The sequence below is a fragment of the Epinephelus lanceolatus genome, chromosome 5 (assembly GCF_041903045.1).
Source record: "Epinephelus lanceolatus isolate andai-2023 chromosome 5, ASM4190304v1, whole genome shotgun sequence".
NCBI lineage: Eukaryota > Metazoa > Chordata > Actinopteri > Perciformes > Serranidae > Epinephelus > Epinephelus lanceolatus.
Genome location: NC_135738.1, coordinates 910,693 through 933,276, shown reverse-complemented (window position 1 = coordinate 933,276; position 22,584 = coordinate 910,693). Strand labels below are relative to the sequence as shown.

Genomic DNA, 22,584 nt, shown 5'->3' with positions numbered 1-22,584 from the left:
AGTACTCTATTGGTATCTGTATTGACTCGCAGAAGGCTTTTGACACAATAGATCACGGCCAGTTATTGAGAAAATTGGAGAAGTACAGGATACGAGGTGTAGCTTCCTCTTGGATGAAAAGTTACTTGGAAAATAGGCATCAATGTGTGGAAATTAATAATATTAGGTCAGGATTCAGAAAGGTCACCTGTGGAGTACCCCAGCGATCTGTGATTGGTCCAAAACTGTTCATACTGTATATTAATGATATAGTTACAGAATTGTTAAAATTTATCATTTTTGCAGATGACACAAATTTATTTTGCTCTGGGAAGAATTTACAGGAACTTGTGTTGGCTGTAGAAAAGGAACTGGGAATACTGATTCATCAAATTTGGTTTGATGTTAATAAATTGTCTCTTAATATGAAGAAAACTAAATTTATGGTATTTGGAAACCGACAGGAAATAGATGGACAGATTGAATTAAAGACTGGTTATGAACATACTGAAGAGTTTTTGAGACAAAATTTCTAGGGCTTGTGATTGATCATAAATTGACATGGAAAAAACACATTGATTATGTTAGAGGTAAAATCTCAAAGTCTACAGCAATCCTATATAAATGAAGGGATATACTAAATGCCAAGGCCTTGTATATTATTTATTGTTCACTTATACTTCCTTATAGGTCTTACTGCGTAGAACTGTGGGGGGCAACTTTTAAAACAATTATAAATTCAATAACACTACTAAAAAAACGAGCCATGCGTATTATTAACAAGACTGGTTACTATGATCACACTAACCCACTGTTTATTAATTCCAATATTTTAAAATTTAATGATTTGGTGTGTTATGAAATAACGCAAATAATGTTTAAAGCTGAATCAAAGCCCAGACTCTGTACAAAGGTTTTTTCTGTGCATGAGTGTAAATATGATTTGAGAGATGTTTGTACATTTACAGTGCAAAAAGCTAAAAAAAAGGGATTAAAAGAAGATGCATGTCTGTTGTTGGAGTTAAGCTGTGGAACAGTGCCGATATATGTTTGGGGATGTGCAACTTGATTTTAGTTTTTAAAAGAATGATGTATAAAGCTATGATTGAAGGTTACAAATGTGAATGATCTTATTTGACATTATTGTTATCCGTCGTTTTATTGGAAGGGTTGGAAGATAGCTTAAACTGAACAATGTAGGACAGGCTTATGTAAGCATTATGCTTCTGCCTTTTCAGTCATCATTAAATTCACACAAAAATGAATTGTGCAGTCCAGATTGTTTTGAATTTACTGTATAATAGAATGTGTTGTTTCATTGTTTATAATTACTGTACTATGTGTGTGTGTGTGTGATGACTGAAATAAACTAAACTAAAACTAAAACTAAAAAAACGGATGATATAGACGGTCAAAATATGTTTTTGCTGCGGCCTCGTCCACTTCACATCCCCAGTACATTGTTTAGCTTCTGTGCTGGTAGATTTGATTTATCCTAGATGATAACAAATTAAATAAGCACAGGAGAAACAGCCCCCGATAGGTCCGACCACCGTGTTTAACTATGTATCTTCAACCATTACACTTAAGGCTATTTTGTGTGTGTTTGTTTTGCAGAGCTGATTGTTGTTCCACTGATATCTGTCCTGTTCCTACATCCAATCACTGTAAGATCTTATCTTGTGTGTGTTTTCTTGGCGACAGTTAGAGCCATAAGTACAGGTGTTAAGATTTGTGTTGAACACATTTGAGTACAGCCACATCACCGAGTGTGCCTGCACAAACAGAGATAATGCAGTGGTTACTTCTTCCCAGGTGTTTGTTGGTTGTGTTGAGTGTACATTGAGTGTATACACATGTCACAATACACACACTTGATAACATCACTGTAGATAACGGCTCGCTGTGCTCCAGATCAGTCAGCCCTGTGCTACAAAACTATTCAGAAAAACCAGTCAGACAATGAATGAACTACATTCTGTAAGAAAGATGTATGCAGTGTTGCTCAAGAGCCAGGAAGTAAAAGGAAACATTAATCGAAGAGCAGTCGATGCACTTAGAGGGTAAATTGGTATTTTTCAACCTGGACTCTATTTTTCCATGTTTTTTTCTGTCTAAGTCACTGATGGGAACAATCACTCCTGAAATGAGAGAGACCTCTGCAGCCGAAAGCAGTGAAACAGGCTGCAAGTATTTGTTTTGCCACTGACAGACTCAGACTATCATTCTCAGTGTCTGACAACATTCTGGAAGTGATCCCCACAGAGATAGAGCTTTTTGTTAGAGATAAAGATCCTTTGTGTTGAACCAGAAACCGCCCAGAAATATTATTATTTAAATAAACATTTTATCATCGTATGAGACACTTCATCTAAAGTCCACAGACACAAAATAAAACTCAAAGAGGCTGTCTTAGTTTGTTTATCCACTCTTCCAACAATCACCAGCTCTGGAATGGCTGAAATAAACCATTAATTCACCCAGTTCACCCAGTTCACCCAGGTATACACTCTAAATTACTGTGGCAGAAATAACAGAGGTACCTCCAAAGCAACATCTCCATCATTTCACCTTCAGAATATGGATGTTGTAGAACACACACGGCGCACCTGCAGTTTTTGCCAGCACTGTTTTGAGAGAAAAAAATGAATATTTGTGGAACTCAAATGTTTGTGGCTGCCTCCAGTGATCCAAAAGTAATTAGATTACATTGTATATTTTTTTGTAATCTGATGGATTACTTCACTAATTACATACTGCATTGTAATCTGTGCTACATTTCAGGGTAATCTTACCCACTCTGTGATGGTGTGTTCTCACCAAATGCAGACCAACTTGTCACACTGCGTTGCTTGTGTGTTTACAGCTGCTGAGTGTTTGGTTGTTTTTGGGAGTATTTTGCAAATGGTGAATGTAACAGCTGTGTGACGGTCGTACTAACTGGGGAAGGCAGCCAACGGCTAACTTGGTTTGTAGTAAAGAACAACTGACAGCTAAAACAGAGGCTCCGTGTCTTTGAACCACCATGAACCAAGACAGCAACACTCAAGTGTAGTTTTCATTGTTTCATTTCATATTATTTTACTTCCCACAATAAAAGACAGAGCAGTGGTTCCCAACTGGTGGGTGCAGTGAATTTCCAGCACAAAGCTTTTACACTGAAGTGCTGTTTCCTGCTGTAGAGTGAGTGAGTGACTAACAGATAGCTCCTGGACAGAGACAGCAAACTAGCTGGACGACAGACACAAGTATGATACTGAATATATTAAACTGTGTGGACCTTGAACTTGTGCCAAAGCAGAAATCTGGACCCAAGTTGGGATCCATTGACTTGCAGCATTTTGCAAAGAGGCAACTCAACAAAACAATTTGCACAAGTCACAAACACATATTTTAAGGACTGACGATGTTGTCCTGTGGATTTGCTCAGTTTTCTCCGAGCCCTCTCCTTTATATTCTGTCTCTATTAGATACTGACGTTAAGTGGTAGAGCTCCAGGTGGTCACAGACGGCGACATTGTTTGTTCTGATCCTCAGTAACGTCAAGAGAATCTCAACTAGAGCTCAGCGCTGAGAGGCTCTGGGGACACAGCGTCACACCAACTTCTCCCTCAAGTTGAAAAATTCAACTGATGCTAAGATGTGAATAGTGCGTCTCTGCGTCATTTGCATCACACGATTCAACGGAAAACATGAGGAAACATCACAAACTGCTGACATCATCATCTCACAGTGAAGTTTATTCATGCTGTGTGACGACGCTCAGCTGCACAGACACAACACCAGAAAGAATACATGCAGTGATCCTACATGCAGACACATTTTGATTTCAGTGTGTCAGCAGCGAGGTTTCTCCTCCTCGGCGCAGGTCTTGGTGATGAAGAGTCTTTTGAGGAAGAGGAGCTGCAGGTACCCAGAGGTGATGATGAGGAGACTGAGCACCACCGACCACCAGGTGATGTACTGCGAGTTGGACAGGAGCAGGAAGTAGTCGGCACTCTTCCTCATGCGGCCGAAGCTGTAGTAGCGGAACATGTGGAAGACGTAGTTCTCCACTTTGTGAGTCGCGTCCTGCAACAAATACTACAAGCATCACTGTTTATAGCAGGGGCGGGCGATCTGACCCTAAAATAATGTCATGACGTCAGGGTGATGTTGCACTAACAATATTCTTGAAGATGTGACAAACAAACACCAAATACAGTACAGGATCTGAGCACTTCCTCCAACACTAGTGTGTGTGTGTGTGTGTGTGTGTGTGTACCTGTATGACGCTCAGTGTGTTGTTCAGGTCTTTGCTGACTTCCTCTTTCTTCTTCTTCTCTTCCTCTTTGTGCTTGCTGGGGTCTTTGAAGCCGTCGTAATAAACGCCGAAGCTGAGGAAGACCTGCATGGTGCCGAAGCGGTTGTGGAAGTTGCTCAAACACATCTGGTAGAAACCTGCAGACACACGACACGTGAGACAGAACATACACACGGTGTGTGAAACCTTCCTGCAGCTCAAACTGGAGAGATGAAGGTCATTAAGATTATTAATTAATTAGTGATGCATTCATGTGTTCATCACTAAATGTTGTAGCTGCTAAATGAAACATCATCATTTATTTGTTGACCTTTATTAACCCAACTCTGCAAAGTCACTGTTGACTAAACTTATCAAATAAATGCAGTGCAGTAAAAAGGACAATATTTCCCTGTCGTGAAGTCAGAGCAGCAGAACATGTAAATATTCTAGTACTGTAAGTAGCTCAAAACTGTATTGAAGTGCAGTACTTGAGTAAATGTACTTAGTTACTTCCTCACTCATTTCATTATCAGTAAAATAAAGAATGAATTAAAGCAGGAAAAACAGTTTGACACTGAGCACTGCGGTGTGGGGAGTGTGTGCAGATGAACGGTGCCTCCAGAGCTCTCTGCCCATCCGCCAGCCTTCATCCAACAGATGACGTGAAATGATTTGTTACCGACACGAGATGAGGCGTCATCCAGGGGATCGTTTGCTTCCTGGCACTGCTGGCACGTGGTGAAGCCAAACACCGCTCACCTGCACACACTCCCCACACCGCAGAGACACAGACCTGGTTGAAAAGCAGCAAAGCTTCCCTTTAAGTTACATCAATCATTTAAATGACATTTATTTGTGGTTTTAGTAATGTGTTAATGTTGAGACAGCTTTCTGCACATCTTTACTTCACTGCTTCAACTGTTACGAAGTAAACGTTGATTGCAAAACATAACGGCTATAAAATAACGATTTTTTTTTTCTTCCCTATAGGCCTTGCTTTCACTCTACACTTCTGTCTGCCACCAGCTCTGATTTCTCTAGAAATGAAGGCTCCATTTACAGCTGGAAGGAAGTGTGGCAACCATTGAGCAACCAAAACAGGAAGACGATGGTGCTTTTGTTTTCCCCAGTCAGTAGCTACTGGTAGCAATCACCAGTTACCAAAGAGTACCAGTCTAGGTTCTTTGCAGTTGGTATTTCCAGCAGTGGAAATGATGTGTGTCTGTGATATTGTAGCTGAAGGAGATCTGGGGCCTCATTTATGACACTAAATGTTTGTGTACGTACAAATGAGGAAATGTACGAACACCAAAAAATATTCAGATTTATAAAACAGTGCGTCTGCCTATCAGTACGCACTTTCCTTCCAAATCAACTTGGAGTTGTGCGCACATGGACCAGCCTGGTATCCTGCCCTCTACGTGCTCACATACAACCATAAATGGTCAGTGCGAAGTGAGTTGCTTGTGTGTGAGCTGGAGGTTAGAAAGCACACAGTCAGACAGACAGACAGACAGTCAGACAGTCAGACAGACAGTCAGTCAGTCAGACAGACAGACAGACAGACAGACAGACAGCTACCTGTTTCCTCTGCCTCAAAGTTGATCTGACCCTTGGCATCATCAACATTCGACACTATGAGACCGCCGGGAGCGTTGACGGTGACGGACAGGTGTCTATCATGGCCGACTCCCGTCACCCACTGGACCTGCAGACACACAGACAGACACACAGACAGACAGTAACAGCAGAAAGAGTTCGGTGTATGTTCACATGTACTTTAGGATGTATATATATGACTATGTATAAAATACATATTAAAACACTACTGTACTATATATAAAATAAAAGTCTAAGTGAACATAAAAGGTGTGAAAACTTCATTTCTCAGTGAGCTTCTTACTTTGTGTCTGCGTTCTGTACAAACACAAGATTTTCTGCCAAATAATTTCCTATGAAAGATTTTCTGTATGTTTTGTTTCGCCTGAACGTCTGATCAATTCAGAGCGGGAAAACATTTTGGAATGGATATTTAATCTTACACAGAAATGCTTCAGATTTGAAACCGTATTTTCTGCAGCTTAAAAGAAGGTAAACACAAAAGAAAGACAAAACTCATGTTGAGGGAAACGTGTCGAGGCCTCGGCTTCTCTTCTTACCATGAAGTGCAAGTAGAATCTCTCTCCGCGATGAGCAAAGTGCCAGAAACACTCCAGCCCTGCAGCAGGAAGCACCACCGAGAAGTCGTACTGGTCGCTGCCCCAGAACAGCTCCTGGTCTGTTATGTTGGGGTGGAGGTTCGTCTGGGGCCCGCCATGAACCGGACCCCAAAACACCAGGATGAGAAATAAGAAGGCAATCTTGAAGAACATGTCTGAGAACATGGAGAGTTCTCCTCTAGATGAAAAGCTGCAGGTTGAGTCTGTGTGGAGCGATCAGGAATGATTAACTGGCACCAACACGTTGCTTCTGTCAGTGGGAAAAGTGGGCTGAGTCCACAGATGGAGTCACTGTGACACAGACGAATGACTGATCCCACTGCGGGACTGAAGGAGAGAATAAAAGCAAAGACCACACAGGGTCAAGTTATGTCTCAGTATGATGAGGAACATTTATATGAGATTATAGAGGTTACAATTAAGACTTAGGTTGAGAAATATTTTCCCACCTGCTGCATCCGAGCATGAAGCTGTTCACATGCTGAAAATCAGGATGATCTCAGTCTTAATGGAAACAGGAGGATTCAGGTTCATCTGGACACTCGAAGGACTTCACAAAGAACCAAAACTGTGGAGACAACATGGAAACAAGACTTAGAGTCTGAGGCCATGCTTCAATTCAGATGTTTAGCAGATATGTTTACCATCTTAGTTTGCTGTGTTAGCATGCTAACATTTACCAATCAGCAGTAAACACAGAGTACAGCTGAGGCCAGCGCTGGACTCCAACTGTCTGAGGGGCAGCAGTGGAAAACTTAACATAAAAAGGGCACCAACAGCATGCAGTAGGGCACCAGCAGGCACAAAAGCTTTATAGAACAGGGCAGCCTTCATGGGACCACGTTACATTTTCTCAGTTTTAAGGGCACATCAACTTGTTTTCTCCACTGGAAGGTAACTTCTTCTCATTTTCTTTACCCGAAGGTCACCACAGAGGCCACTTCATCTTGTTTTCTCCACTGGAAGGGCACCCTAGAATGCATGTCAACTCATTTTCTCGACTAGAAAGACACAGTAGGAGCCACTTCATCTTCTCTCCAGGGGCACCCTAGAGGGACGTTGTTTTACAGACCATAGGGGCATCAGAAAGGACATTTTTGCTGCATCTTTCTTTTTATGTTTTTGGAACATGTGGTCAATAGTGATTTTCAGTCTTGCTGGTGGAGCAGCAAAAAATGCCCAGTTTGTCCTGAGGTTTGTCGTGCTCGAGGAACAGTGACAGAGTCAACAAAATCATAAGGGTTCATGCTCTAGAGGAGCAGGAATATTCAAAAGTAAATGTAATTACAATCATGCCAGCAGTTGCTGAACACATCTTGGTGTTGAACAAAACAAATAAATCAAGACAATAAAACCAGTTAGAAGCTGAGATTCTTTAAAGAGGTAGAGAGGATCTCGGTTTATTCGAAGTGTCTTGAAAAATGGAAACAGATCAACATATAAAAATCTCTGAAATCTCAAAAACAAATGTACAGTCACTGCAGTCCGATACATTCTTTGAAAAGTCAGATTCCCTTAGTTTTCTCTTAACAGTTTTGTCCAGGTTTGTCTGCGAGTCTCATTGGACTTCAGTTTAAACTGAAGGATACTTGAAGTGGTTTTCAGAGTCAAATAAATACCCATGTTCTTTATAAATGTCTGCAGGATGGAACTGATTTGACTCTGTACAGACAGAAGGAACATTTAATGACTTTAAGGTTTGCATTTTGATAAACAAGAGTGTTTCAGACTTTGTCCAGGACCCGCAGACGCCTGGTTTCACCTGGTGAGGTAAAATACTTAAGGAGTTTGTGGAAGATGATTTCATGAATGATGAGTAAAGAAAACTCCCCTGAGTGAGCAGGAGGAAGAGGCAGCATGAAATAACCAGAGACACACTTTGCAATCAGCTGTTCATCCCATGAGGTTCATCCAGTTGAGAGGTGGTGAAGAAAAATGGTCCAGTCCTGACTGTGGTTTCATACAGATTGTACAGGGTTAAAAAAATAAAACATACAGAACATTTCACGTTCTATGGGAATGTCAAACAGGAGCTCAGTGAGGCTCCATACACAGTGCACAAGGTTAAATCTCACCGCACACACTTAACAGCTACGTTTTCATTTTCCAGACAGTGAAAGTCACAAACGGCACTTTGAGGGTACGAGGTGTCAGGAAAGATCCGTTCCTGAGGATATTTGTTATTTATGAGCCTGCTTACACCTGGTACTAACATGTTCTAGTGATCTGGAAACAAGAAGACGAGACAACTGAGACAAATCACCGTTTACGCCTGTGTCTATCATGTGTCTATCATGTGTCTATCATGTGTCTCTAGCTGCCTTCAGATGTTGTTATCGCCTACAACACTTCTGATAGAAGGTCCCCATAGTAATTAATTAAGTAAGTAAGTAATTAAGACGTAGCATGTGTACGTTTACACTAAAAAGATATGACACTGGTAATTGGTTTGAGTGATCAGATCACAATGCGTCAGAGTTGTCATTTACACTTGCGACCTGATTAGCCGAAACATGTTAATACCAGATATGAAGAGCACCTCAGCCAACGTGTCAACAGAGGAGATCGTCTCTGTGCTAAACACTTAGTGTAAATTATCTGAGTTTAAATAAAGACTACAAAGATAAAACCAGAGTCATGATCGCAGCTCTGTGAGGCTGTAATTAGACACAGCGTGCTTTGTGCTAAACGCTAACATGCTGATGATTAACAGGTGTTATGTTTACCACAGTCACTGCCTTAGCATGTTAGCATGCTAACGTCTGCAAATCAGCAGTAAAAACAAAGTACAGCTGCGGCTTTTCTGAATGTTGGTAGTGTTGCAGGTATTTGGTGCTAAACCAAAGTATTGGACACGTCACCAACTAATGGATCAATATTTCCATCCCTAACATCATGGTTAATAGAAATGAAATAATCAGTGTGATGTGCCATGTTATGAGGACGTCTTACGACAGATTTTAGTTCTGATTTTCGTAGCGTTTATGTCTTTTATCGTGCGTAGTACAGGAGTATTTTGGCATTGCAACTTTTACAGTCCGACAGCAAAACTTCACACTCAGGGTAGAAGTTATTTTTACTCTTTTCTTGAACGTTATGTGAATGAACCTGGCTTGATACAGTCATCTGAAGGTTCAGGTGTTTGAAACAAACAGTTGACGACATGGTTGTGCAGTTAATATGGTTTGGTGAAGCTGACTCACGTGAACAAACACAAAAAGGTAAGAGAGGTTTGGGGATGAGAATCCAGAGACGGTCTTGCAGAAGGCCAAATGTGTTGAGAAATGTAAAAACAGAACATTCAGAGTGACTTTTTTAAGGAAAGAAAAGAAGTTTGATCTAAGGAGGAATTTTGGAGTGTTTGATTCATTGATTGAGGCTTTCAAATAATCTAAGAAAAAAAGATAACTGATGATTTGATATGATTTCTTTTTACCTTTATAATATGATTTCTTAAAGGTTCCTGTGGAGTTTCAGAGCTCTCGTAGCACCATGGATCAGTTCCTGCTCTGTTTGTCTCGAGCACAAGGACGTACAAGAACACAAGTGATGAGATCCACAAACCTGCCAGTGGTGTTACAGTGGTGTTACAGTGGTGTTACAGTGGTGTTACACTATCCCACTGATCCACAGTTACAGTTATGTGCCAACAAAAGGTGCAAACAATACAGGACTTAAAATACTTTACGAGTCAGCGCTGCAAATGTTTTGATGAGGGAAATAAGCGTAATACATTTGTTGAATCTCAGGAAACCACAAGAGGAAACTCCACAGGGGCCCGAAATAGATGATATTATTTTAACTGAAAGGAAGGATCATTATTATTATGTTGATGCACACGGTGCAGATCAACTTCTACAGAAGCAAAATAAATCAGTTTAAGGGTTCCCCCAAAATGTGAGGAAACAAATTCTATGATTATTGGTCAAATAAAGATTCCAGTAATCAGTAACTGCTCCAAGAAGATCCAGCATCTTAATGAGCACATTTAAAAAAACATTCAGACTCCTCCACTGATTAATGAGGAAGAAACCCTCCTAAAGATTCTGCACACAGCGTCGGCCTCCAGTCAGTCTGACCAGGTTACATCTTTAGTTTCTCCTGTAGGGATGATGCTCCTCCACCTGACAGGAAGGTCAGAGGTCGGGCGTTAGAGGTGGAGATTGAGCATAATGCAGCAGAATCTGAGCCCAGTTCCTCTGACTCAGTGACAGACTGCAGGTAAAGATGAGCTCTGCAAACCCAGCTGGACTCTGCAGGTTCATCACCACCATGAAACACCACCACTGTGCAGTGTTTGACTGACAGCTTCTCACACGGAGAACTCTGCCCCGCCCCTCCAGGTGCGTCTGTGGATCAGGGTTGGTAGTTTGAGTCCAGCGAAGGGGCTGATCCACTGCAGCGACGGCTGACCTCCAAACACCGACCTCAGCCCCGCCCAGCGAGTCTGACGCTCCCAGGTCGGCTTCTCGTTCTTCAGACGCTCGATCTCCTGACACACAAACACAAACACACATCTTTGTTAGTGACAGAGACACACACAACATCATTACACACACAGACACACACACAGGACTGGGTACTGAACTTGGACTGAATTGCTTCGATACCATCAGCCTGTCATTTGATACCTAAAGGAGTAAATCTCAGCCAATGGAGGCAGCAGCACATAACAAAGCAGCACACTGCAAATGGCCCCTCCGAGGACAGAAACAGGAGAGGAAATACACGATTACAGGCCTGGAGTTAAGATATTTTTAGGGCAAGGCCACTTTGGCCTTTGATAAATACAAATTTATTGGGGCACCAAGGCCAAAACCGATGGTGCAATAACAATATGTGCTAACTACATTGAATGAAGACAAAACAATGTATGTGCTGAAAAACAGCACTGAGTTTATTAAAACTGGGTGTGCATGACTGGGGATATATCTCATTTCTTGTTTTGATTCATATCCCTTATTTTTAAAGTCTTTGAAATCTCTTTATTCTTTTGTTATCTCCTAGTTATTAAGAAATTATTATTAGAAGAAGATTCTTTATTGTCCTTTCTCAGCACATTACATACATTTGACCTCTGCATTTGACCCATCCTACTGTATACACTGGGAGCAGTGGGCAGCCGCAGTGCAGCGTCCGGGGACCAACTCCAGTTCTTTTGCCAATGCCAGTGGTCGGGGTCACTGACAGGAGTATTTACCTAACATAGCCTACATATCTTAAATTATATAATTATTTATATGTCTCTATGTATATTTTTACATTAATCCCCAATATTTTATTTGACTTTAAAAAATCCTCTTCCTTCATTTAATTTAACAGTGTTTATTGTATTGTATTATATGTATTAATTCTGTACAGGATCTTGTATGTTCTTTAATGTGTGCTCAATTTATTAAAAGAAAAAAACAAAAAAACATTTTGGTGAACCCTGCAGCAAAGTGAACCCTCTTCCTCAGAGAGGATCTTTGCCTCCCAGTTTGTTCCTGGCGGCAGAGCAGAGTGAACCATCTTTCTTCTCAGAGGATCTTTGTCCCATGAGAGCAGGCAGCAGGCTGTTCTTATCTATCGCTCTGCTCTCCGTGTCCGCATTTAAAACATCTTTCGCTGGTGATTTGACAGTCACTAGAAGCACATTATGACCCTTTGTAAAAGTTTCTGTGGTACCTGTGTTGTACATGAGCTAACGTTAGCGGCTAAGGACTGAGAGGCTGTCTGGTATGTGTGTGTGTGTGTGTGTGTGTGTGTGTGTGTGTGTGTCCGAGTCGGTGCTGCTTGCCCGATCGGGCATGTCTGCGCAGGGTCTGCTGGTCCGCCGGCTATTTTTACTTGCCCCGGGCATTCGGGCAACCGTTAATGTTGGACCCTGAGTTTTGAGAGGCTTGACGACAGTGTGTGCTGCTTTGGTGTAAAAAACAGAAGGAAAGGAAAAGATTGTCCAAAGTGTGGCTCAGTTTCATCTGGCTCAATGCCAACAGCACGTTAACACAGCAACATGAGAAATTTGATGGAACACTAGAAAGTGCAAGTGATAGATAAAAAGAAGAGAAGGATGCTCCATGTTCAACTGCAAGAAGGAGAACGGACTGCAGCCATCCGTCTCTCTCGTCTGCCTAACGTTACAGATCTGGATGCACCTCTCAGGAGGTTTACTCCTCTGCTGCCTGCAGTGTCCTCCACAGTGAACAGTAAAATGCCAAAACTACCGGAGCCCTGAGGCCGCTGCAGGCTGTAGAGGACAGTCAGTGGGTCAGAGTCTTCTGGAAAATTAAGTCCAGATGATATTTGAACATCAAAACATCCCCAAAACTGCTTTGAGTGGAAAAATGCCAAGGTGCTGAAACATAACACTAAAGAGTTGAAACAGGAAACTTCTAAAATACGTTTATATTTTTATGTTTTGAAACTGCTGTAAGTGTGTAAAAATGAGGATATTTGATCCCTTATGTCAAATGTAGTTTCCTCTTTGTTAAAGCTGATTTTATAAAATTGTTAGTGGACAAAGTTTTGTTCAGGAACTAATACTTAGGTCAAGGTACCAGTGCCGAAACATTTTTAGACTACACCCAGCCCTAGATACACAACCTCATTACACACAGACGTCCTCATCATACTAAACTACACAGTCATGTTTATCTGGACAATACTTCATTACACAAAATACACACGTCCCCTTTACACACACACAAACACACACAGATCGACCCAACTCAGACAGGAAGTAGTGACTAAGTGTTAGAATATAGAGAGTTCATGTTGTCACCGTCTCGTCGTTACAGATGGAGTGGACCTGAGTGCTGAACATAACAGCTGTGAAGGTGAAGAAGAGGAGGGCTTCCATGCAGAGGAAGATCATCAGCATCATCGTCACCGGAGGGGAGAAATCACTGCACTCTGCACACACAAAACTTCTGTCACCACAGGCTCCTGATTCAATCACACCAGACATGCTGAAATGATTTTCTACAAACTCTGTACAACAACGTTAATGAATCTGCAGCCTGAGATAAACGACAGGTAACTGAACATTAGAAGAACATATAGTTTAAATCAGCAGCTCCAGCAGCGTGTAGGACTCACCTCTCCACTGGACTCTGATGCAGGTGACGAACTGGTATCCACAGAGAGCCAGAGCGTGACTGGAGATTATAGCGATGTACATCTGTGGACAGGACACAAAGCACCACACCTCTTTACAACACATACTTTGATCAGGTTCAGCTTGTTGTGGTGCCAAATGTGTAACATGAGCGCCAGGAAGTTAACATGCAGAGAAAGCAGTGCGAATGCAGCAAGTGAGAAATTTGACTGCACAAAATGTGTTCTTGTTTTCATTTTATTTTTACTTTAGCCAGTGCAACATCTGAGCTCTAAACACTGTTCTAACTATTGATAAAAGTGCTACAGCAGCTACACAGTCTAATTCACACACAGATTTGTCACCATCGTTGGTTCCTCAATCAGCAGATGAAGACTGACTGTCGGGTTGCACGTTAAAAAAAAGAAAAATATAGGAGTCATTTATCGATGCAACAAAAGGACCATTTCTGTTTTACTTCACAACAAACTTTAAAAAATCATTTGTGTGTGTGGAAGTCAGTCTGAAATTAAGTATGAGATTAGTAAGTGGACATGACGGTAAATAAACTCACAGTGAAGAGGACGAAGAAGCGCTGGTTTTTCTCCCCAACACAGTTGTTGACCCAGGGACAGTGGTGGTCCATCTTACGGATGCAGCGCTTACAGATACTGAAGTAGAAGAAGAAGGAGAGGCAGCAGAAGAAGACGAAAGATGAACGAAAAGAGGAAGAAGAAAGAAGAGGAAGGGTGAGGATGAAGAGAGACCAAAAGAGGAAGAATAGACAAAAAGAAGTAAGAAGAAGAGGATGAAGAAGAACAACCATCATTCTGAGTCCAAAGTTTTTGCAATTCTGTGAACGCAGCGCCTCAGCAGCAGTTTGTTGAGTTTGTGTTGCTGAGCGGATCAGATCAGTTGATCAATCTGTGGTCAGAGCTGATGAGATCAGATTGATGGATTAGAGGAGCAGTGAAAGCAAACTTTTAGAGCTGGCGCTGGACTGTGAGGTGCACGGCTTCCATCTGAAGTAGGCTGGAAAACAACAGACCACACTAACACGAGAGCACTGTTGTTCTAAGACACAGAGCGTTCTAATGAACCCTTAAGTTTCACTTTTAAAAAGCATCTTTGTCATATTTTAATTGTAATTTTTCTAATCTACATTAATGCTCGATTGTTACAGTACTACCTTATTTTTCTTCCTCTCAATATATTGATTGTTTGTTCCACGTATGCACCAACAAACAGAAGCAAAAAAAAAATCCCTCTGCTGCTCTGTCTGTGCCCAGATTACACTCTGCGCTCCACGAGTGTGTGGTGCTCTGAATAACTGAACGGTTTATTCCAACAGTGCTCTGAACTAACAGTCTAGCTCCAAATAAATGAATGTGCGGTAAACTCTGTGACTCATATATAGTCACGACAGTAGACGACCCTTAAAATATGGATGTTGCTGCACAGAAGCATCTGAAACATGGACGCTTCACACACACCTTCAACCTGACAGCACAGAAGATCTATACAGTCAGCACAGGTGTAAGACGTCACAGTGAAGTTGACCTTTGGCTTTTTGGATATAACACGTCATCACTTCATCATTTTATCCTACTGAACTTTTGTGTGATGTGTTGTCATAAGTAGCACATGAATTCCTGAGGACACAGTGACCTTAGACGACCAAAATCTAATCAGTTTATCTGTGACGTCAAATTTGAACAAACGCCCTCAAGGTGTTCCTGAGATATCAGATATCACATAACACCTCTGGCTGCGGCCACCACCAATGCAGAGGCACAAAAAGCGAGTGAGTGGACCCTGAGTCGGGATTCTTTGACCCCCCCCACAAAACTGAAGCCAAAATATCTCACTTGCCTCCTGGTGCACCTCCCCAACACCAGCAGAGGACGCTACTGCGCAGTCTCCGGCTCCAAATGACATAACCAGTGCAAGATGATTGCTACCATATCCGGGATATTCTGGCTTCATTTTTGTTCAGTGGGGGTTAGTGGAGATGCACTGATACCTATGTGCTGAATGCAGAGAGATTTACCACCAACTTCTCAGCTCTATGGAGCTTTTCAGCCTCTTTTAGCTCATACTTTTAGTTTTATGGCAAATTTCTCTCAGGTCCAGCGTCCTGTTCTGCTCTCATGTGAGCAACAGAGTTCATGTTTAGTCTGAACCCTTCTGACCTGCAGTGATGAGCCCTCTCAGGTTTGATGCTGCAGCATTTAGGACATTTGTAGATGACTTCACCCGGCTTCAGCTGCAGACTGTCCATGTACTTCTTAGTGGCGTTTCCTTTGGGAACGGCTCCCTGAAGAGTGGAGGGAGAAAACAGAGGGGATGAGAAGAGAGAAAAGGAAAACGTCTTTGAAGGGCAGGTCAGGTTTTTTGAAGTGGGGCTGTGTGAGAGAGTTCCTCATCATCAGTGTGTTATATACAGTAGATGACAGTCAGCACACTCCCTGTTTGACAAAGCGTGTGGGAGTGGCACCCCAGAAGCTCAGCTATACACTGCTGTGGATTAGAATAAACAGCAAAATGTATTCCAGCCACTTAAAATAATATTAATATCAGTTTGAGTGGACGCTATATTGAGAATATTTTGCTGTCAGATAGCTCTAGCCCCAAACTATTTGTTTCAGCTGGTCTCCCCTCAGCGTCCTCACCGGGTCGGTCAGCATGGTGCGGAGGTGGGAGGCCAACGCCAGCACAGCCAGGCTGTTGAAGACCACCCCGTTGACCACGGCGTACCAGAAGCTCCTGGAGGGCAGCAGCATGACGAAGGTGACCACAAAGTCAGCGTAAAACACCAGGAACCAGGTGATGAAGGCACACACCATGCCGCAGCAGTCCTGGATGAACCAGAGTCGCTTTGCATCGTTATGGGAACTCCTCTCCGCCGCCTCATCCTCCCCGTCCAGCAGGGGGCGCTGCTGCTCCACGTCCCTCAGCCTGTGGCCAGAGGACATTGTGCCCTGATGGACCAAAGGTTAGAGTGAGTTTTTACTGGGACGAGTTTTCTGTTTCAAATGTTTTAATTGCGACGTATTATTTTCAGTGATTACAAAACGAAAAAAAATTAAGAAAAAAAAAACCCCAAAATAATCACATTATTATTATCATCATTCATTAATAATAATGATACGTTTTCAAAGATATTTATAGATTTTAATTATATATTATATCATATTACATCTGACATTATGTTATGTATTCTGTCTTTACTCGCTCATTTATCTGTATTTATTTCTGTCCTTGTGCTGCTGCAAAACCTGAATTCTCCTCTGGTGATCAATAAACGCTGATCTTATCCAAATTTAGATGCTGTCAAAGAACATGAAATATGGTGAAAGTCTGCACATAGACAAGAATATAAGAGCGCAATCAAGCTTTGCACAGTAACGTCCCAGTAAAGACATATGTAAGAGGAGTCCAGCCTGAGTCAGTGAAGACAAAGTTACAGACAGGTTGAAGCACACTAACTTACTTGAAGGTGCCTTTACTTTATTGCATTATCTCTTCTCCTCCTGCTGCTCCATGGAGTCACACGTTGTTTTGCCTCTGAGTCACATCACTGTGGAGAACAAAGACAGAAGGTTCAAGCATTGGTGGAGGAAATACAGAACAGAATATATCTTTATTGTCCACAATGAGTGGAAATTTGTCTTCAGCTCACAAAACACAAAAAACAATTCTAAATATTCAGATCCTTAACTGTATCTACTGGGAGTATATCTACATAAAGAGCAGGTCCTCGTTTATGGAGATCACCATGTTCACCAGCATGTTTCTACAGCAGACCAGAACAAACAAACCAAACACTGGCTCCAGGTTGGGCCATTTAAATTTTCACAGCAGCCACAGTAGTTAGAAACCCATCTGTGAAGAGCAGTGTCGGAAAAACACTGAGTTGTGACGTTAAACTGTTTTATTCCACCTTAAATTACTTGGTCAGTTTGTTCTGGAGAGGAAGAGACCTCTGTGGATAATTCAGCTCCTGGAGAAAACCTCCTGAATGTCTGGCTCTGAAGTTATGAGAGGAAAAAGATGACATACTAGCTGTGGTGGCTGAGCAGCCCGTCTGACATGCCACACAGCATCAGAGAAACACTGATTTGTAACATCAAACTGCTTTATTCAGGTTGTTATTATATATCAGGTTGTTACGTCACACGATCCATTTGTTTGAGAGAAGAAGAAACCTCTGAGGATAATCTGGCTCCCTGTAAAAACCTCCTGAACCATGAACACTGAAGGAATTCGAACTGGGAGAAATTTCAGCTGGTTGCAATCTGTACCGCTGATCCTCTTTTTTTAAATCGCACACAACCAAGACACGCATGCAAACCATGCAAACAGTAGAACTGACTCTGCTTTGTAATAGACATACATTAATTTTCTGGTTCAGGAAAGCAAGAGACCTTTGTGGTTAATTTGGCTCGCGAAGACACCACTGCATCCCACCAGGCCAACAGCACTGGTGCTTTGACCAGGAAACGTTTCAGCCCTAACTCACACATACTGGACACGTGTGGAATTCACTGGACAGGAAGTGGATGAAATACTGTAATCTGTAAAGTAACTAAAGCTGTCAGACAAATGTAGTGCAGTTACAGACACAATATCTGCCTCGGAGATGTAAAGGAGGAGTATTAAGTTACATAATACAGAAATACTCAAGTACAAGCACGTCCAGACGATTCATAAATACAGCATCTGAATATACACACTTGGTTACACTGAGCCACTGAGCTGTATGTTAACTCGCATCCACGTTTGTGTCAAAACTACTTGACACCAGAACAGCGCTCAGCTAGCTAACCTAGCATAACAAAGCTAGCAGCAGCCTAACCTGCTTCTCGCGTTAGCTTCTTCTTAGCTGTCACGTTAAACGTTACCCACATTAAGCTCCCTGTGAATGGTCACACTTCAATAAAGTAACTCAAACAGGGCCGTTACAACGGTAGAGTTACATTACAGCAGCATGACAGCACACAGGAGCTGCTTTAGCTGCATGAGCTAAGCTAGCTAACAGCTAAGCTAGCTAACAGCTAAGCTAGCTTAACCAGCTGTCGATGTGTAACTAACTTTACAGTTCTTTTTAAATATTCAGCACGTGGTGGTTAAACAGGCACAAGGCCGGTGATGATTCATGTTGTGGCTGATGATTAATCCCGCCTGAATGATATTATAGCTAAACATTAACTTAAATGTATTAAACAGCAACATGTCCAGTGACAGAGATTTAGCATCTTCTAGCGCTAATATTTTAATGTTCAGCTCCAGGAGTTGTGTTTTTATTACAATAATCTGCATCACGTTGAGTCAGATAACTCGCCGTTATTAAACAAACCGTAACTGAGTCCATAATCAGATGTTTTATCATATAAATAACGTTAGTTCACCTCCCTGCCGTTGAAAAGCAAAAGGAAGCAGCTGTGAGTTGCTCTTAAACGGAGGTGTGACGGTTCAGCAGACTGACATCTGTCACACCGACCTGTTAGTGTTCATCCTGTCAGTCTTCTCTCTGGTGAAACTGAAGGATTTTGTTTTAAACGCTTCAGATAAAGAATAAATCAGATAAAGAGTAAATCTCACCTCAGCGTCGCCTGATCACGAAGTTTGTTTGTAGCTGTGGAATGCGCTCAATGTTGCCCCCTGTGGCCGCCGGAAGAACAACACACACTAACATATTTAATTCATTAACTCAAATAAAAGATGAAAATAAATCACATCAAATATTTACGTGAACATGAACATGATAAATTATTCAATAATTGTACTTTTTTTTTACTTTTTTGTATATATATATATATATATATATATATATATATATATATACAGTACAGGCCAAAAGTTTGGACACACCTTCTCATTCAATGCGTTTTCTTTATTTTCATGACTATTTACATTGTAGATTCTCACTGAAGGCATCAGAACTATGAATGAACACATGTGGAGTTATGTACTTAACAAAAAAAGGTGAAATAACTGAAAACATGTTTTATATTCTAGTTTCTTCAAAATAGCCACCCTTTGCTCTGATTACTGCTTTGCACACTCTTGGCATTCTCTCCATGAGCTTCAAGAGGTAGTCACCTGAAATGGTTTCCACTTCACAGGTGTGCCTTATCAGGGTTAATTAGTGAAATTTCTTGTTTTATCAATGGGGTTGGGACCATCAGTTGTGTTGTGCAGAAGTCAGGTTAATACACAGCCGACAGCCCTATTGGACAACTGTTAAAATTCATATTATGGCAAGAACCAATCAGCTAACTAAAGAAAAACGAGTGGCCATCATTACTTTAAGAAATGAAGGTCAGTCAGTCCGGAAAATTGCAAAAACTTTAAATGTGTCCCCAAGTGGAGTTGCAAAAACCATCAAGCGCTACAACGAAACTGGCACACATGAGGACCGACCCAGGAAAGGAAGACCAAGAGTCACCTCTGCTTCTGAGGATAAGTTCATCTGAGTCACCAGCCTCAGAAATGGCAAGTTAACAGCAGCTCAGATCAGAGACCAGATGAATGCCACACAGAGTTCTAGCAGCAGACCCATCTCTAGAACAACTGTTAAGAGGAGACTGCGCCAATCAGGCCTTCATGGTCAAATAGCTGCTAGGAAACCACTGCTAAGGAGAGGCAACAAGCAGAAGAGATTTGTTTGGGCCAAGAAACACAAGGAATGGACATTAGACCAGTGGAAATCTGTGCTTTGGTCTGATGAGTCCAAATTTGAGATCTTTGGTTCCAACCGCCGTGTCTTTGTGAGACGCAGAAAAGGTGAACGGATGGATTCCACATGCCTGGTTCCCACTGTGAAGCATGGAGGAGGAGGTGTGATGGTGTGGGGGTGTTTTGCTGGTGACACTGTTGGGGATTTATTCAAAATTGAAGGCACACTGAACCAGCATGGCTACCACAGCATCCTGCAGCGACATGCCATCCCATCCGGTTTGCGTTTAGTTGGACGATCATTTATTTTTCAACAGGACAATGACCCCAAACACACCTCCAGGCTGTGTAAGGGCTATTTGACCAAGAAGGAGAGTGATGGAGTGCTGCGGCAGATGACCTGGCCTCCACAGTCACCGGACCTGAACCCAATCCAGATGGTTTGGGGTGAGCTGGACCGCAGAGTGAAGGCAAAGGGGCCAACAAGTGCTAAACACCTCTGGGAACTCCTTCAAGACTGTTGGAAAACCATTTCAGGTGACTACCTCTTGAAGCTCATGGAGAGAATGCCAAGAGTGTGCAAAGCAGTAATCAGAGCAAAGGGTGGCTATTTTGAAGAAACTAGAATATAAAACATGTTTTCAGTTATTTCACCTTTTTTTGTTAAGTACATAACTCCACATGTGTTCATTCATAGTTTTGATGCCTTCAGTGAGAATCTACAATGTAAATAGTCATGAAAATAAAGAAAACGCATTGAATGAGAAGGTGTGTCCAAACTTTTGGCCTGTACTGTATATATATATATATATATATATATATATATACAGGTAGCAGGCATCAACAGACGCACTGTTCCAGACTCTCTTGTGGACGATGTACTAACGCCATACAGTTTATTTTCTTTACTCTAGCCTAGTGTTGTGTCATCATTTGTGCCTGCTCAAACTACTTTACCAAACTATTGAGCCTGTCCTCCCACAAAATAAAACCCCCACAGGTCGTTTGTAGAAGCAGATTGTTATGAACCAAATTTATGTTGATTGTTTGGCAGTAACCCCTAGTGGCCATAGAAATTGTGACGGGAATAAAGGAGGAAGTCCAGTGGCGTAGCATAATGCGGGATTTATACCTCTACGTCAAATCGATGCCATACTGTACCTACAGATTCTGCAATTTACATTGTAGAACTGTATTATTAAATTGTATTGAATTGTAGTATTAAATTGTATTGAATTGTAGTATTAAATTGTATTGAATTGTAGTATTAAATTGTATTGAATTGTAGTATTAAATTGTATTGAATTGTAGTATTAAAGGAAGAAAAAAAAATCCTTTTTTTTTTACATTTTTTTTTATATTTATTTCCAGATTGCTACTGCATAGGCTCTGCATTGATGTAGCCATGTCAAGTTCTGCCTGTTACATGCATTGTTGTCTTTCAAAATACAGTTTGCATACAGTCAGTTTGGAAGCAAGAAAATATTAAAATTTTTACAAAATACAAAATTAAGTGTATTTTGTGAAATTAAAACAAGTAAATAAGTAATAAAAATAAGGTAATTACATATTTGTAAAAATCAAAAACATAAAGTAATTATACAGAATTTTCAGGGCTTTTTTTTACTGCTGTTATTTTAAAGAAAACATTCCGTTTGGAAGGCGAAAACATTAAAATGTTACAAAATACAAAATTAAGGTGTATTTTGTAAAAATTAAAATAAGTAAGTAATAATAAGTAATAAATAGCAAGTAAATAAAATAAGAAAATAAATAAATTAATTAATTAATCACATGAAATTAAAGTGGTTGTAATTTGTGTTGTTAAACCAATTTAAACAAAACATGCAGTTTAGAAGGCATGAGTGTTAAAGTTTTACAATACGAAAAAAAAGTATTTTGTAAAATTAGAATAAGTAAATAAATAATACATAAAAAGTACGTTAAATAAGTAAAAAAAAAAAAATTTTTAAATGACCAAGATGACATCATCATCATCATCATCATCATCACAGCCAGAAACTGTAGAAACAGAAATCATTGTTGGTTTTTCGAATATCTGACGGTCCTCGAACACATCATGTGAGACAGTAGTGGTAATTCATCAAAATGATTTCATCCTATAAATCATGTAAAATTTGTATAAAAATAAATAAACTGCTGACATGAACTGACCACCATTAATGACAAGATAAGAAAGAAAAGGCTTTTTTAACTCCAGGATTTCATCCTCAACTTTTAGTTTTAAAAATCTAATAACTCATTTATGGTGGAGGGAGGCTCAAGGATCTTCCTCCAGTCACTCAGGGAGGCTCAAGGATCTTCCTCCAGTCACTCAGGGA

The 22,584-nt window shown here is 41.0% G+C and overlaps 2 protein-coding genes across 2 annotated transcripts; both read right to left on the bottom strand.

Annotated features, from left to right (window-relative positions):
• Window positions 1–3,031: 3,031 nt before the first annotated feature.
• LOC117262647 (transmembrane emp24 domain-containing protein 6-like) lies at window positions 3,032–7,738 on the bottom strand. The gene is made up of 5 exons (XM_033635704.2): window positions 6,933–7,738; window positions 6,424–6,810; window positions 5,846–5,972; window positions 4,244–4,419; window positions 3,032–4,050 (listed from the first exon to the last, which is right to left on the bottom strand). Exons 2-5 carry the CDS (start codon window positions 6,646–6,648, stop codon window positions 3,817–3,819), a joined length of 762 nt encoding a protein of 253 aa, XP_033491595.1. The 5' UTR covers window positions 6,649–6,810; window positions 6,933–7,738; the 3' UTR covers window positions 3,032–3,816.
• A 116-nt stretch (window positions 7,739–7,854) lies between these two features.
• LOC117262342 (palmitoyltransferase ZDHHC7-like) lies at window positions 7,855–19,227 on the bottom strand. Its single transcript, XM_033635244.2, has 8 exons — window positions 19,166–19,227; window positions 17,055–17,141; window positions 16,234–16,542; window positions 15,754–15,878; window positions 14,136–14,232; window positions 13,564–13,645; window positions 13,247–13,377; window positions 7,855–10,975 (listed from the first exon to the last, which is right to left on the bottom strand). The coding sequence occupies exons 3-8, from the start codon at window positions 16,534–16,536 to the stop codon at window positions 10,796–10,798; spliced, it is 918 nt and encodes a 305-aa protein (XP_033491135.2). The 5' UTR covers window positions 16,537–16,542; window positions 17,055–17,141; window positions 19,166–19,227; the 3' UTR covers window positions 7,855–10,795.
• Between the last annotated feature and the right edge of the window lie 3,357 nt (window positions 19,228–22,584).

Coding starts and splice junctions, on each gene's coding strand:
- LOC117262647 (XM_033635704.2), bottom strand. CDS start 6,648: ATGTTCTCAGACATGTTCTTCAAGATTGCCTTCTTATTTCTCATCCTG. Junction 4,420..5,845: donor CTTTGAGGCAGAGGAAACAG/GTAGCTGTCTGT, acceptor GTGTGTCTGCAG/GTTTCTACCAGATGTGTTTG. Junction 4,051..4,243: donor ACACACTGAGCGTCATACAG/GTACACACACAC, acceptor TATTTGTTGCAG/GACGCGACTCACAAAGTGGA.
- LOC117262342 (XM_033635244.2), bottom strand. CDS start 16,536: ATGTCCTCTGGCCACAGGCTGAGGGACGTGGAGCAGCAGCGCCCCCTG. Junction 15,879..16,233: donor GCACCATGCTGACCGACCCG/GTGAGGACGCTG, acceptor TCCACTCTTCAG/GGAGCCGTTCCCAAAGGAAA. Junction 13,646..14,135: donor GCTTCTTCGTCCTCTTCACT/GTGAGTTTATTT, acceptor TCCTGTCCACAG/ATGTACATCGCTATAATCTC.